Raw genomic sequence first — 16,884 nt, 5'->3', positions numbered from 1 at the left:
CTCGACTGCAGACCCATTGCAGTGGTAGAAGATAAGGGGCTGAAAGGGTACTTCAGATTGCGTTGTCTGACACTATGTATGAGCTGCCATGCAGAAAAACGATGATAAAAAGAGTTGGACTGAAATTGATTATGTCTATTTTTTTTAAATAATTTCAACTGTTGATAAACCCACAAAGTCTGTAATAGCCTCTGAAGCAACAGACATGTTTTCTAATAGTTAGGGGTTACATTGTTCTGAATGTACTTGAAAGGATTGTGTTTAACAAAAAAGGTCTACCTATGCCTATGAAGCTACCTGAATTTCTGAAGTTTACAGGCAATGGCCTGTTGATCTTGGTTTTGAAATAAATAAACAATATTTTGTTGATTAAGCTTATGTATTGTCATTCAAAATCCATGTGGAAAAAATTACTTCTCACTGTTTTCAAGCCAAATATTTATATGCGATTAATTTCGATTAATTAATTTTAAAGCCTGTAGTTAATTCGATTAAAAATTTTAATCAAGTCCCACCCCTATTTATTACTTTTATTCTTTATTGGGCCAATCAATTTAGATCGTCACTTCACAGCATCAATATTCAATTGTATCATTTATTCCTACTTGCATGATTTTCCAATTGTTGCACTGTCTGCTGCCAATGTGAACGCAGGGTGAGCAAACCTTAATCAAAGCTAGGTTTAAGAGTAAGCCTGGATTTGTTTAATCTGGCCATGGAGTGCAGTTTCTGATCAGGGGAAGAAAAAAGAAGAAGAAGAAGAAGAAGAAAAAAAACACACAAACAGAGCAGAATTTCCCTCCAGTGTTCATTGCACGTTCCTTATGCCACCTCAAAAAATGAAAGTGCTCAGCCTTTACTAGTGTGCATTAATTAACAGTAAACTCAAATGTACAGTCTACTTAAAAAAAAAAGCTGATCAAATTTATTAAAGCAACTAATGAAACAATTAAAGCCCAAAAGGTAAAGGTAAAAAAAGATGTTTCCTAAAATCATTTCAGTATTTTGTTGGTATTGAGTTTAATATAAACATCTGACAGTTACAGTGGCACAGAAAAGGAAGCAGAGCTTATGGATTGCATCCTACACCTGACAGTGACAGATTTATCCTATTACAGGATCGGATGGTGGGCAACATATTATATCAGTGACACACCAGCAATTTACTGTCAGTGAGGAATGTTGGTGAGAGGTACTGTCAACCTGAGAAGCAAAACATACTGCAAGAAATGCATCCATAAAAAAAAAACAACCCTACGGTGAGGAATATATCCACAGGGTATAGGTGTTTATGTTGCCAAAATATCATCAGCATTAAAAATATGCTTTAAATAAAACACAAGAGACTGTTTACACCTTGCATTACAGTAATATTTTGAATGTATAGCTTAAATATCAGTGTGAACAACGTTCCGACTGTTGCACTCTGGCCTTGGCACTGGGTAATTTTTGTGAAGTGGGCAGAAAAAAACTTTAGGCTGCATTACTCAAGGCACAGTTGTTTAAAATTCTGTCATTTTAGACATTTCTTTAACTCTAGTACTTCAGTCCACATGCCTTTACTTTCACTATCGGTTCGGCATCTCTTTGCTTGTCCAGAAATGCATGTTTACAGCATGTCCATTAGTTTTCACTCTAATACCACTTTCTTATATGCTCACATAATTCAGTTTTACATAGATTTTTGTTTATCAGGCCGCATTCAGATTTAATTTGCTGATATGAAAAGTCAGGTGTAAACATGGCCTGAATGAACTGTGATCAGATCACTGGCTGGATCATTTAAATCACATTTGGAGATGGTCAGAAACACAATGACAAATACTGAAGAAAAAAAAAACCGTAACATTAGTAATTATTACTTTTACTGGTTTCTCTCTCTCCCTTACACTTTCCATTTTACTCCCTCTCTCTCACTCTAAGTTGTCTGACCAGAGGAGGATGCTCCCTCCACAAACAGCTCTGGAAAAAAAAATAAGAGCCCACTTAAATATGTTGAGTTTCTTTGATTTTACCCAATTGAAAACCTCTGGAACATAATCAAGAGGAAGATGGATGATCAGAAGCCATCAAACCAAACTGAACTGCTTGAATGTTTGCACCAGGAGTGGCATAAAGTTATCCAAAAGCAGTGTGTAAGACTGGTGGAGGAGAACATGCCAAGATCCATGAAAACTATGATTAAAAATCAGGGTTATTACACTGGAATAATAAAACTTTGATTTCTGAACTCTTAAAACTTTAAGAATATGAACTTGTTTTCTTTGCATTGTTTGAGGTCTGAAAGCTCTGCATCTTTTTTTTGTTATTTCAGCCATTTCTCATTTTCTGCAAATATCTGCAAAATCTAAATAACAATATTTTTATTTGGAATTTGGGAGAAATGTTGTCTGTAGTTTATAGAATAAAACAACAATGTTCATTTTACTCAAACATACATCTATAAATAGCAAAATCAGAGAAACTGATTCAGAAACTGAAGTGGTCTCGGATTTTATTTTCCAGAGCTGTATTTTAGCCTTGACAGTATGTTATGGTACTTCCTGCTCCCGCTCTAATGGTTTTTTTCTTTATCTCCCTTTCTCACTGGAGGTTCTGTGTTTTTTGTTCAGTGTTTTGTCTAAATCTCTGTCCTGCTACCACAATTTTTGTAAAGCTGCTTACATTTCGGTGAGCATTTCTGTGCTAATATATATATAATTTTTTTATTTGATTCTTATTTGGTCACAAGGGGGATGCATATAAGTATAAAATAGAATCTAGTAAAGTTCAAAAAGTAGATCCAGCTGTAATCCAGATATGAAACACATGTTAATGGCAGGTGTAAACAGGCTCACAGTGACTCCAACCAGTTCTGCTCACCAGTGTAGGTGTATCTTACCTGTTGTCATTGATGTATCCGTTTTGAGAGGACTGTGAAGAAAAAAACACCTGCACATTACGAATAGCTTCAAAGCTGAGCTGAATCCCCAAACACTCGTTTACAAATATGTTTTTAAACAAGTAGTTCCTTCACTCATTTCTAATTTTAGAGGTTTGAATTATAATCTTAAAAAAACTTGGAACTGCATGAATCACACTTAAATTAAAGCAAATGTATGCAGTACGTATCCCTTAACAGTAACTACATAATATGCTTAAACAATAATATATGGTCATTTAAACTGCCAGAACCTCCCATTAAACAATTTCCAAGCAGCTAAAATGAAGCTTTAACACACCAGAATAATGACCTGGTAGCAGGTGAATCCTGTGCTCTTTCAGAGCTCTTAACATGATGAGTAATGAACTGTACATTATAATAAAATATCATGTTCTGGAAGAGTTTACGGCCAATACATCTCTCTTATGGTTCACTGCTGCAGGAGGTCAAGCACTCTTATGTGAAATGGCTGTTGGCGTCATGCTTTCATAAGCCGCAGTTGCGAACACTTACTTCCCGAGCAAAGATTCTATCTCGAACACGCTGATACTCCTCCTCCCTCTCCTCAATGGACTTACTGCGTCGACCATCCTGGAGTGGAACCCGGATCTAAGAAACATACAGGCAGAGACGAAGAAGAAGAAAGTACATTAAGAAAAGATAAACCTTTATTAGTCCTCATATTCACATTCTCATTTCACAAGCTCATCTTGAATATTACAAAAGAACAATATGTGGTACCTACCGTATTTTTGTGCACTATAAGGCACACTTAAATTACTTACTCCAGTACATCTTATGTATGAATTCTAACCATCAGGTTGTAAGGAGCAGTAAAGCCACTCCGCTGAAGTGCAGCGTTATACAGTTTACTCAGTTTCAGTTTAGAGTTTCAGTTTCACTTTAGTTCTTCAGCACTGAGGCTGAAGCAGTATTAGTATTAGCATTAGCCGCTAACCTTGCTAAGCGCTAGCTCTTTAGCCGCTCAGAGGAGAGAATGATCCGCCTGTATCCTTCAGCTAACCCTGGCTAGCACTGCTGGAGCAGCATTACCATTAACCGCTAACCATGCTAAGTGCTAGCTCTGTCTGTGTGCTAGTCTGCATGGTGGTCGTGCTAAAACAAGCTATGTGGGACGAACTGCTATCTGATAGTGCCCTGGCTTACCAGAACAGATCAGAGTTCCTCAGCCACTAATGCTGCTGCACCCAACCTTTGTGGAAATCTGGAAATCTAAACTTACTGTTAATAAACAGAAGCACTTTACTCACAACTGTAAGAATTTTGTTTAGAGTTTTGTTTACTTAGCCACTCACCACCACCCAGCACCAAGACCTGCTGATTTAGAAAGAAAACATGGCAACGCCCATCTTCCTTACTAATTTCACCTCATGTATTAAAAAAGACAAGAAAATAGACGTTCACTGATAGTGTGCCTTATAAACCAGTGTGCCTTATAGTGTGAAAAATATGGTATATTGTTAATACCACAAAATTGCTTAAATTGACGTGTTGGCACCCTTTGCTTAGACAAGCTCATTCATTTTTTTACAAACTCAAGCTGACCTAAATCCCAGCCTTATTTACCAGGCAATATGAGTGTTTTTAAAATGTATACATGTGTATTATCCATTGGTTTGTAAGGCCTGCAATTACGTGCAATCATATTTATTTCTATATAAATGAAAATGACATGTATTATGATGAGAATAATAGTGTAAAGAAAGTGTTATTTAAAAGCAGAAGTAAACAGGAAATGAAAGACTGGTTAGTTGTACAACAGCAGCACTTATTTTAATTTTTGCGAAATTCTACCAAATCTGCCCAAGGCTAGAACTGAACGCTCACCTGGTTATCGTCTTTGTCCATGCTTGCATCATCCCTCTTGAGAATGAATTTCTTTTGGAAATCCATGTTCCTTTCGTCCTTAATGTGCTCAGAAAACCTCTGTTCAGGGCTGAGGAAAGAAGAGGGCACATGGGGGAAAGAGAGAGAAAAAGACAGAGAGATAATGAGAGAGAGCGTGAATTCGAGAGATTTAGAGCCCTATTTTAGCTATCTATAGGTGAGCCATTAACCGTACAGCTTGATTTAGGGCGTGTCAGTGTGTTTAAAACTAAGCTTCATTCAGATTTTGCCGGAAAGTCGTAATGACGGGAAAAGTACGCCTTACAAGGCTTGAAAACACACAAAAGGCATTTACTTATTCTCTTAATTATTCATGAGTGTGTTTTGGGTGAAACGTGCAATAAACCAAAGAGCTTGTTATTCCCTTTAAGAGCCAGGTGTGCTCTGACTTTGGCAAATTGCTATTTAAACCGTGTTCTTAGCAGAGTACCTGCTCATTAATGCTAAATAACTATATTTTATGTTGCTGTAGAATAATGCAGAAAAATGTGTATGCAATTCACTGCCAAGATAGAAATTAGCGTTTGACTGTTGATGCCTTTATAGGTTGTATTCAGTCAGTGGTGCACCTGTGTTTTCCGTTGCCAAGATAGCAATAAGAAATTTACTTCGTTTTTTTTATTTTATTTACACCTCATTTCGAGACTACCACGCTCATCAGCGTAGCTTTGTTCTTCAGACTAACTCACAGGATCTCAACTACCTTCTTCAAAAATGAGAAATTGATGTATTCCCTGTTTTTAAGTTTCCCTCCATCTGATCTAATGTGATTTTGAGTTTTAAAGTAAAATCAATCTGATCAATAAGGGAGATATGTTTAACCTATGTGCTTAGGTGACTAAAACATTTGTACAGATTCAATATTATAAATTAAACACTGAGAAGCTGCAGATTCCTGATGTAACAGAGTTCAAATATACAAGTGTTTTATTGTTAGAATTCCCCAAAATTCTTCTCCTTATATTCTGCCTGTATTGATATAGAGTGGCTGGGTTGGAATGGCTCCTCCCCTTTCCCCCTCTTATATCTCCTCCCCTCACCCTGCCTCTTCCCTTTCTGTACATGATGTGTAATGGAGAGAGAGGAGCGGAGAGGAGAAAAGAGGTGCCAATCTAGCCAGAGCTAAAGCCTGTTTCTGTTTTTCTGTTTATCAGAATAAAATCCAGTAAAGACACAACGCAGAGTCTGTCATCTCTAACCACCGGTTACACTGAAATGATATATAAAATCCTGTGGAGTGTTTAAAATCCCCTTACATGCGCGTGTTGCTCGTTTTGTTGATGATGACTGCTTTGCCAGTTTGGTCCACGTTGTGGTCCATTCCAAAATATGCTGCCACCCGATGCAGTAGCATGCGATGGTAAGAGGTCATCTGAGGGAACTTCTTATACTGATTACTGAAAAGAAATATAAATAAATACATAAATAATTAAAGTTATTTCTTTTGTATAACTAGAATTAATTATACTAAATGAAAATGTCAAAAATTCTAAAATTCAGTTACACTTACAACTAATGAACGTATTCAGCCATTGCTGACACAAAATGTATTGCCAGAAAAAGACTATGTGGAGCAGATAAACTAAACAAACCTATGTTTGCTGAAAAACAATAATGAGCAAAGGTCCCAATACTGTCCCCAATGTCCATATAGTGTTTATCTGTCGCTTTATATTTACTAGAAATGAAAATGTAGCTGACCAAGAGGCGTGCAGGTGTTTTGGTGATTCTATTTATCAACATATAAATAATTTAATTTCCCATCATTCTTTACAAAGCTTCAAGCAGCCAACAGGGGGCGATAATCTACACAAACCTGTGGCCACAACAGACAGAAGATTCATTATAAGGGTTTATTTCTCCAGTTAGAAACATCCAATAAAACAAACTTGGTCTCTGTAAAAAACAAGCTGAGCATTTTCATTGTCTTCAGGAAGCAGCACTATTTTTGTCTTATAAAAATTACTGCTGGTAAAATGATGTTGTGTACAGCATGTGTACACTGTGTACAGTTTGCTAGAGTACACACAGAACATCTATCTGATGATGACAGAGAGAGAAACCGTACCACTCACTGACCAAGACTTTAATCATGTCGAGTAACTCAGAACAGAGTGAGTATATAGAGTGCTCTTTGTTCCCCTAAAAGAGGCCATAATAAATTGAATTACACAATTATTTTAATAGTTTGAGCTTGAGATGTACAATGCATTCAAGAAAGGCTTCAGACCCTTCATGTTTTTCACGTACTGTTATGTGCTGGGCAAAAGCAATAAAAGCATCAACCATCATTCTGCACTCAATACTCCAAAATGATAAAGTGAAAAATCTGCAAACTTATTAAAATAGACATAAGTATTTAGACCCTTTTTGATTAGAAATTCAGCTCTTGGGGGTCACCCATTTCTCTTTGTAATCTCTGAGATGTTTCTACACCTTGACTGGAGTCCACATGTGGTACAATCAGTTAATCAGACATGATTTGTACGGACAAACCCCTGGTTACATAATAAAGGATGCAAAAACAAGCCATTAAAAATAAAAAGCTGCCTGTAGAGCTCGGAGAGAGGACTGTGTGGAGAAACATATCTGGACAGGGGTCCAAAAACATACTTCATAAATCAAAATTAAGGCAAAATTCACAATAACAAAATGACAAAAAGCACACAACCCCAATATTATGTTTACAGACTTTACAGTAAGCTCAGGATTTTTAAATTTTCTGACAAAACAATACTTCAAATAAACATAAATTAACAGTTAACTAAAAATATGTAACATTAAAAATATGGTCCATTGTTAAACTAAGGTTTTCCAACAGGGTTTCGTGTACCATCTCCGCTAAACGGACTTAGTTTAGTCTGCATTACATCAATTAGCCAACTTGCATAACAAAATTAGACAATGCAAAATGTAAATGTGCAACACAAATACATCATATCTTCTTGCTGTGTCAGTTTAAGACCACTGGCAAATAGTTTTAATACATTTTAAGACTAAGACTAAGACTATTAGACAAACACATTTAAAACCTTCTAAGATTTTATGAACCCTCCTGCTATGTTACAAATCAGTATGACCTGTTTTAAGATTTGAAGATCTAGGAGAATAGTTCAAAAGTTCTTTATTTTAGTATGAAACTTTTTCTGCTTGCCGTAGTGTATTCAATATATAATATGAAAATGGTTAATCTCATCTATTTGCAACCACCCCCTGCTAAAAAAAAAGTAAAACAAAATTGCAAATGTTATGTTCCAATGTTATGTAAACTATTGTGTTTTATATGTTGATCTTTCAAAAGTAATAAAGCAGTAAAACATAAAACAAATACATGTTCAAACCCTTTTTATTATGAAAAACAAATAAATTATCCGGTAACACTTTACTTGGATGGTCCATTTGATGGCCTTTTTGATGCTCAACAGACATTCAACTAGCATTCTACTACATGTCTATTAAATGCAAATGAACTAAAAGGTGAAAGTAATTGATTCTCTATTGAATATAACCCACCATCCAACTCTAATCCAAACACTTATCTTAATATTTTAGGATTGGGTTTAGGGTTAGATTTTAAGTTTAGGTTAAGGTTAGGGTTAGGGTTAGGTTTAGGGTTAGATTTTAGGGTTGATTAAGGGTTAAGGTTAGGGTTAGGTGTAGGGTTAGATTTTAAGGTTGATTAAGGGTTAAGGTTAGGGTTAGGTGTATGGTTAGGTTCTATTTTGAATCATTTACATTCAACATAGGGTTAAGTTTAATTTAATGGACATTCAATTCAGTGTTAGTTGAATGTCAGTTGATCATCAACAAGGCCATAAAATGGACCATCCAAGTAAAGTGTTACCAATTATCCTAATAGAACCATTAGTTGTTAGAGGTAAGGAATGTCAGTGAACTAAATATTGATAGAATAATTAGCAATGGAGTTATTCAAAAATATTTGCACTGCTTGTTAGGATTTTTTGGGTTTCAAACATCTTTTGGAAAATGAACCTGCAAGAGCACAGTGGCTGCACAATTCTAAAATTGAGGAATATCCAGAACTCCTTCCAGAGATTACTGCCTCAAAGCAATTAAAGCATTAAACAAAGCAATTACACAGAAGAGCCTTAGTAAGAGCTGACTAATATCCCAATGGTCACTCATTGGCAACTCAATGGAAACCTTCATAAGATCAAACATCAATGCATCGCTCCACCAATCTGGGCTCCACCACACGGTCTTTTGGTTATAGCCCAGTTTGGTCAAGTGCTGCAGTGAGCATTAGTCCTGATGAGGCCTTTAGGTTTGAGAGGTTCTAGATGACACCTGGAGTTCAAACAACATATAACACATTCACTCACTCACACACACAAATCATTCACTTACTTGTCATCATTGATGAACTCCAGTATATCTTGTTCCAGCTTCAGTAGCATCATTCTGTCCCTGTTAAATAAACGGAGAAAGAGATACAATTTATATTGAGAAAAAAACATTGAATGAGCTTTTAAACTTTAAACACTTCCTAATCAATACCAAAACACTAATTATTTATTAACATGAACATACAGTAACACTTTACAATAATGAGACATTAACTGACAGTACTTACGACAGAATGTTTTCACGGACATTAGTTAAGACATTATAAATTATAAACAAAATGTTTAACCAATGTCTCAATTCATTAGTCTTTAAAAAAAAAAATACAATATTCTTAGGCATTAAAAGTTTGCAATTTGTAATAACGTCTTAACTAGTGTCAATTAATAATTAATTGCTGCTTTACTTAACCTTTAAACAATGTTCATCACTGTCGTAAGTATTTGATGTAATTGATGTAAATTGTGACCAAACATACTAACAAATCATAAGGTGTGCAGAAAAAAGGTGATTTTAAAGCATTTTATTGGTCTACTTATCATAAACCTCAGACAAAAAGTAAAAACTGCCAAATACAAGGGGTTTCATTATGCATTTGTAAATAATAAAATATTATTTTCCAAAGGTAACAAATATCCAGCATCTCACTGTTTAAGCAGACATGTAACTTTAGCTTAGTTTATCAGAAACCTTAAAATCTGATGATCTGACAGCCAAACATGTAAAGTAAGCTATTTCTAAGCTATAACATATTATTCTGGTCATAAGAATTTGTCAGTTTAGAAGTATATGTAGGGGAGCTTAAGGAACAGTAATACATCCAAGGCATTCAAACGGTGTCCTGTGTCACTGTTGTGTATGCTGTGTCATTTGTACCTGGGGTTGTTTTTCAGTGTGTTCACCAAGAACTCGTGCACATCGATGCCCGTGGAGTCTGTGTACTCCTGACTGGAGTCTGCAAAAAAAAAAAAAAAAAAAACACAAAAAAAAATAAATAAATGTTATAATAAATGACTATTGTATTGTTATAATAAATAACTACTGAATAATAATAAATAAGACTGTATTGATACCTCTGGTCAGAATGCAGAACATTAAAGATGACACCAAAAATATATCAATATTATATTAAATAATATAAATATACAGCTCTTGAAAAAAAAATAAGAGACCACTTCAGTTTCTGAATCAGTTTCTCTGATTTGACTATGTATAGATATATGTTTGAGTAAAATGAACATAGTTGTTTTATTCTATAAACTACAGACAACCTTTCCCTCAAATAAGAATAGTCATTTAGAGCATTGTTTTTTAAGAAATTGAGAAATGGTTGTAAAAACAAAAAAGATGCAGAGCTTTCAGATCTCAAATAATGCAAAAAAAAAAAAAAAAAAGTTCTTCTCCACCAGTCTTACACACTGCTTTTGGATAACTCATTATTTACAAACCAGGCCGCAGTATCTTCCAATGTTTTGGATAACTTAATGCCACTCCTGGTGCAAAAATTCAAGCAGTTCAGCTTGGTTTGATGGCTTGTGATCATTTTTTTTTACTGCATTGTCTCCTTGTTTTAATGGTTCGATTTATTTCATGATTTGTGGACTAATTATAATGGTTTAAAAATAAGTGTAAAAAGATAACACAAAAAAACTACAATTGTATTCTAGCTTCTAGCCTGCTGTAAACTTGGCTTTTCCAGACACTGAAACATTCTGGAGAGCAACCTATTAATTCGCTCATTATATACAAACCAGGCCACAATATCTTTCAATCTATATTAAACCTATTATTAATTCATTAAGCACACAAAGAATGCCTGGAAATCATTAGCTGCTAATGGCACAGTGCTGGCACCTTACCAGCCTGGTCTGTTTCAAAAGGAACAAAAACACAAACATTGCTGGCTCTCTTTACACCAAGGAAAACTAAAAGCTAAAAGCTAAAGGTTCCTAGGTGAATTTAAGAGGGTTATCTTTAGTCTTACCCCGCGAGAGCATCTTGCGAGGAGTCTTGTCCTTCTTCTCCCTCTCCTCACTCTCGTACTCATCTTTCGAGGATTTCTCCTCTTCTTTGTCTGAAGGACAGCTGATGTGTAGCTGAATGATGTCCTGGAGAGTTGAAAATTATACAACCCTTTAAGATAACTTCAAAGAATATTTAGGTATGAGTTCTCTTAGCGAATATGCTCTCAGTGTGGGGCTGCACGATATATCGTTTAAGCATTGCCATGGCGAGGTGCGCATGCGCAATAGTTACATTGCAGGATGGGCAATGTCACTTAAGGCAATAAAATAAAACATGTCATGTTAAAATCCTTTAAAGTACATACACAGCGCTGTCTCTGTGTCTGTGTAAGTGACAGGCTCCTGCTGCCTGAGAAGCACGAGGTGGGGGCAGGAGTGAACACGAAGTAACCACATGGCCTCCATCCACATGGCTGGGCACGTGCTCGTAAACACACATGCCGAAAGCTGTGCATCTCAGTCCAGCAGAGTTTTGCACAGATATTTCCAGTTACAGCTGAATTTATTCTTTTAATCCCAGACAAATTTACCTTATTAAAAGGCTGATGTCACCTAGTGGTCCAGCGGTCTAAAGCGCCGCCACTATGAGCAGGAGGTCGCAGGTTCGAACCCCAGCTCATGCAGCTTTGCCATCAAGCTGCCGGCGTTAGAGGGAGCAAAATTGGCCCTGCTCCCTCTGGGTGGGTAGATGGCGCTCTCTCCCCACATCACTCCTATGGTGATGTCTGCAGCACAGGGCGTCTGTGAGCTGATGTATCAGAACCGAGCCGCTGCACTGTCCTCCAAGCGCGCTGGCTGCTCGGTAATGCTGCATCAGCAGCAGCTCGAAAAGAAGCGGTGGCTGACTTCACAGGTATCAGAGGAAGCATGTGTTAGTCTTCACCCTCCTGGTGTGTTGGGGCATCACTAGTGATAGGGGGAGTCCTAGTGGGTGGGTTGGGTAATTGGCCGTGTAAATTGGGGAGAAAATGGGAAAAATTTGAAATAAAATGATAGAAAAGGCTGATTACTGTTGTTTTGCTGTTTTCCTTGAACTTTGAGTGCTCAGAGCTGACTCAGCTCTTGACCAGTCCGGATGCGAGAAAGTGGGCAGGTGTGGGCGAGGCTGGTGAGGTCATGGGCCCTGCATTGTTTAATATCGTGATATATAACTAGATCCTAGATCTTAGTGAACACAGAAATACTTCAGATCCTTCAAAGAGAACAGGAGGTATGCTGCAGTACCTGCGTCTCTGGAGGTCCATCAGTTGAGAATGGACCCGATGACTCTTCACATACTGCTAGACTCCGCACCAGCTTCAGCTTGGCATTGGACTGCGAGAGAAAGAAATGTGGAAAAAGAAGACATCAGCAAATCTGTAATCAAATCTGATCTGTGTTTAAAGATTTCAAATAAGCTCAGTCCTCTCAGATATGAACCATTCTGGGAATATTTCAAAGAAATAGAGAAATTCATAAAACTTAACAGGATTTCCTGCAGTATTGAGTGTGTGATATTATATGAGAAGTGTAAATCCAATCTAGGTAGCTTCTACCAAACTTCCAACGTGCATATGTGAATGAGAGGGAAAGACAACACACAGGTGTGTCTGAAGATACAAAGTACGTGGTAGATAGCAAAAAGGTCTAGGTATGCAGTAGCAGTCAAAAGTTTGGACACACCTCCAAAATAGTTAAACCTACCAAAATACTCTGCGAATCGTTTAGGTGTTTTATCTGGGGAGCTGTTGATTAGCAGTTTCTGATGCTTTGTAACTCCTGATGAGCTTATCCTGGGAAAATGAGATAACTCTTGCGGTCCTGATGAGAGCCAGTTTCATCATACTGTTTTGATGGTCTTTGCGACTGCACCTGAGCTTTTTTTTTTGACATTTTTTGGGTTGACTGATCTTTATCTATTAAAGTTTTTTTACTGTGCTCAGTTAAGTAGTTCTTGCCAAAATAAGGATTAACATTTAAAAATAATAATAATAAAATAAACAACATTTTTGAATGGTACTGTACACATTTATGCCTAAGCTCACATCATGAGTCTGTGTATAATTTCTCAATAAAGTGTGTGCATGTGCTCTTTCCTCTCTCTCATGTGGCACTTGGCCAGGGAGATTAGATTAACAACTTTTGGGTTTTATGTGACACTGCAATCAAATGTACATCACTGATTACCTTGGCTCTTTTCCTGGTATGGCCATGGTTCTGACAGCGTTTCTGAGACAGATTGGGAAGACAAAAAAAAATCAACACAAAACACATTAATTTTAATCTCAAATAAAAAACTAAAATTATTGTTACTATTGTTATCATTGGTGGTGTCTATTATTTTTACCAGCTCTCTTTAAAAAAAAGGATCTTTAGATATAAAAGTTATATATAGAATCCAGGCAATAATTCGAAAGAGATGCCTGATCATTTAAAGCTGTATACATTAAAAAAACAAACAAACAAAAAAAAAACATTTTAGATGGTTCTATATATAAACACTTATTTAAAATGTTATACAGTGCACCAAAAAAGGCTTTTGCCATCATTAGAATTTTTAAAAACCCTTTTCAGCACTATCTAGAACCTCACAGCTTGTTAAATTTGACTGTTCTTTTACCTGTGTGTCTTGTGAGAGGTTGTCGTCAGGCTCTGTGTTGTTGTTGTCAGTGCAGTTGTCTTTGCCAGGTAAATTGGTGTTTCCTTTGCAGCGCGTGCCGGCTTGGGTCTCAGTAACCAGCACACTCTCCCCCTCCCTCACCCCATCCAGGGGCATCACCACAGACATCTTCCCTCAGGAAGGGGGCGAGAACCCAACTCGCACACACACACCTTGTGAGACAGACGTGCACACACATGATACATTTATTACATAATAATTCAATAAATAAATAAATAAATAAGTAAATACAGCTCTGGACAAATAAGAGACCACTTTAAAATGATGGGTTTCTTTGATTTTACCAAATTTAAAATCCTCTGGAATATAATTAAGAGAAAGATGGATGATTAAAAGTCATCAAACCAAGCTGAACTGCTTGAATTTTTGCACCAGGAGTGGCATAAAGTTTTCTAAAAGCAGTGTGTAAGACTGGTGGAGGAGAACATGTGATTAAAAGCCAGGGCTATTCCACCAAATATTGATTTCTGAACTCTTAAAACTTTATGAATATGAACTTGTTTTCTTTGCATTATTTGAGGTCTGAAAGCTCTGAATCTTTTTTGTTATTTCAGCCATTTCTCATTTTCTGCAAATAAATGCTCTAAATGATAATATTTATATTTGGAATTTGGGAGAAATGCTGTCCGTAGTTTATAGAATAAAACAAAAATGTTAATTTTACTCAAACATATACCTATAAATAGCAAAATCAGAGAAACTGATTCAGAAACTGAAGTGGTCTCTCAATTTTTCAAAAGCTGTAAATAAATAAATAATCAGAAGCATAAATCATCCAAAATCAATTTATACATAAAACATGTCAGAGACCAACCACTACTGATTCAGGTCAGGTCCAAAAAAAAACACAAAAAAAAAAACACTTTTCTCCGTATCAGTAGGTCCTTCTCAGCATATACACTATTTTGCCAAAAGTATCCACTTGCCTGAATTGTGTTTGGTGATGTAAGGCTTAGATGGAGCTGCTCAGCTATGAAAACTCAGTCCATGAGTCTCTCTACACTAAAGCTAATCTGAAGCTACATGAAGTTGGGAGGTGTGTAGTGATGAACTCTGAAGCTACATGAAGTTGGGAGGTGTGTAGTGATGAACTCTGCAGCTACATGAAGTTTGGAGGTCTGTAGTGATGATGAACTCTGAAGCTACATGAAGTTTGGAGGTGTGTGGTGATGAACTCTGAAGCTACATGAAGTTTGGAGGTGTGTAGTGATGAACTCTGCAGCTACATGAAGTTTGGAGGTCTGTAGTGATGATGAACTCTGAAGCTACATGAAGTTTGGAGGTGTGTGGTGATGAACTCTGCAGCTACATGAAGTTTGGAGGTCTGTAGTGATGATGAACTCTGAAGCTACATGAAGTTTGGAGGTGTGTAGTGATGATGAACTCTGAAGCTACATGAAGTTTGGAGGTGTATAGTGATGATGAACTCTGAAGCTACATGAAGTTTGGAGGTGTGTAGTGATGATGAACTCTGAAGCTACATGAAGTTTGGAGGTGTGTAGTGATGAACTCTGAAGCTACATGAAGTTTGGAGGTGTGTGGTGATGAACTCTGCAGCTACATGAAGTTTGGAGGTCTGTAGTGATGATGAACTCTGAAGCTACATGAAGTTTGGAGGTGTGTGGTGATGAACTCTGAAGCTACATGAAGTTTGGAGGTGTGTAGTGATGAACTCTGAAGCTACATGAAGTTTGGAGGTGTGTAGTGATGAACTCTGAAGCTACATGAAGTTTGGAGGTGTGTAGTGATGAACTCTGAAGCTACATGAAGTTTGGAGGTGTGTAGTGATGAACTCTGAAGCTACATGAAGTTTGGAGGTGTGTAGTGATATAGTGACTCTGCAGAAAGTTGGTTCCTCTGTGCACCTTGCTCCTCAGCATCCGCTGACCCCGCTCTGTTATATAGCTGTCGTTCCCAGTCTCTTCCACTGTGTTATAATATCACTGACAGTTGGCTGTGGAACACTTAGTAGTGAGGAAATTTCACAACTGGACTTGTTGCACAGGTGCACAGGCTGGAATTCACTCAGCTCCTGAGAGAGACCCATTCTTTTACTAATGTTTTTAGAAGCAGTCTGCATGACTAGGTGCTTGCTTTCATACAACTGTGACCATGGATGTGATTGGACCCTAAGTTCAATTATTGGGATGAGTGAGTGAATACTTTTGGCAATATATAGAGTATGACTGCATATATAATTATTTATAAACATGAAAAATGCACAAAAAATGCGAAAAGCACATATTGAGAAAAACACTATCCCAGTAGTATATTTATTGTTTCGATAAAAAAAAAATGTTTTACCTGGGATTGTAGTGGGCCGGTGTGTGTGGTGTGGTGTGATGTGGTGTGTGGGGCTCCACTCTGAAGCCCCCAGTGGTGAGTTAGAGGGAGGACGTAGCTCTTCTTAAACAGGGGGAGGGGGCGGGGGACACGCCATGGCGAGTGTGTGTATCCTCTCTACTGCTGCATGCTGCACGACCTCCCACACACTCTCTCACTCACACACACACACCCAGTCACACAGTCACTCTGTCCTTCTGCAGGAGAGACAGAGAGAGAGAGGAGAGAAAACATCATCACTGGGTGAGTCATCCAGCAAAACAGCGGAAACTTGGGAATAAAGTCCTGACAATCACATAACCAATGAATTGAAATTGTGCCAAACTGTATGTGTGACCAATGAATTATAAAATACTGTTTTACTCATTGCCAAAAAGACATAATCTCACAGGGCAAGGTGATTCAGGGGAAAGTCACCCTAATTTACACACACTCAACCCACACGGTGTCTGGGTTTGTACGTATGTGAGTTAAGGCTGGCTGAGGATCAGCGAAAGAGCATAAGTGCCATGGTTGAGTAATGCACCATCTGTCACTGAGTTAAACACATATCCATACTACTCAGTTCAGTCAGATTATTATAACCACCCTCTTGTTTCCACCTTCATTTTCTATTGTTCCAGGTCCACTGAGAATAGTAGTGCTGGTACGAGTGGATCAGA

At 37.3% G+C, this 16,884-nt stretch overlaps 1 protein-coding gene across 13 annotated transcripts in view; it reads right to left on the bottom strand.

The window, feature by feature from the left end:
- Nucleotides 1-16,884, bottom strand: part of LOC103033743 (R3H domain-containing protein 2) — a 76,188-nt gene that overhangs the window by 24,007 nt on the left and 35,297 nt on the right. For 11 of the 13 annotated variants that reach the window (XM_049479740.1, XM_049479743.1, XM_022675640.2 and 8 more), the window contains 11 exons: nt 16,184-16,419; nt 13,820-14,031; nt 13,387-13,428; nt 12,445-12,534; nt 11,181-11,304; nt 10,073-10,151; nt 9,200-9,259; nt 6,088-6,228; nt 4,772-4,880; nt 3,437-3,532; nt 2,882-2,931 (listed from right to left, as the gene is read on the bottom strand). In XM_049479740.1, the coding sequence (XP_049335697.1) occupies nt 2,882-2,931; nt 3,437-3,532; nt 4,772-4,880; nt 6,088-6,228; nt 9,200-9,259; nt 10,073-10,151; nt 11,181-11,304; nt 12,445-12,534; nt 13,387-13,428; nt 13,820-13,987 (959 nt within the window). In that variant the 5' untranslated portion in view covers nt 13,988-14,031; nt 16,184-16,419. The remainder of the gene's footprint in view (nt 1-2,881; nt 2,932-3,436; nt 3,533-4,771; nt 4,881-6,087; nt 6,229-9,199; nt 9,260-10,072; nt 10,152-11,180; nt 11,305-12,444; nt 12,535-13,386; nt 13,429-13,819; nt 14,032-16,183; nt 16,420-16,884) is intronic. The other 2 variants (XM_049479745.1, XM_049479747.1) reach the window with 1 other exon arrangement.

Source organism: Astyanax mexicanus, chromosome 5, assembly GCF_023375975.1.
Source record: "Astyanax mexicanus isolate ESR-SI-001 chromosome 5, AstMex3_surface, whole genome shotgun sequence".
Taxonomy (NCBI): domain Eukaryota; kingdom Metazoa; phylum Chordata; class Actinopteri; order Characiformes; family Acestrorhamphidae; genus Astyanax; species Astyanax mexicanus.
Note: the sequence above shows the minus strand (reverse complement) of the source record. Positions and strands in the feature narration are given on the sequence as shown.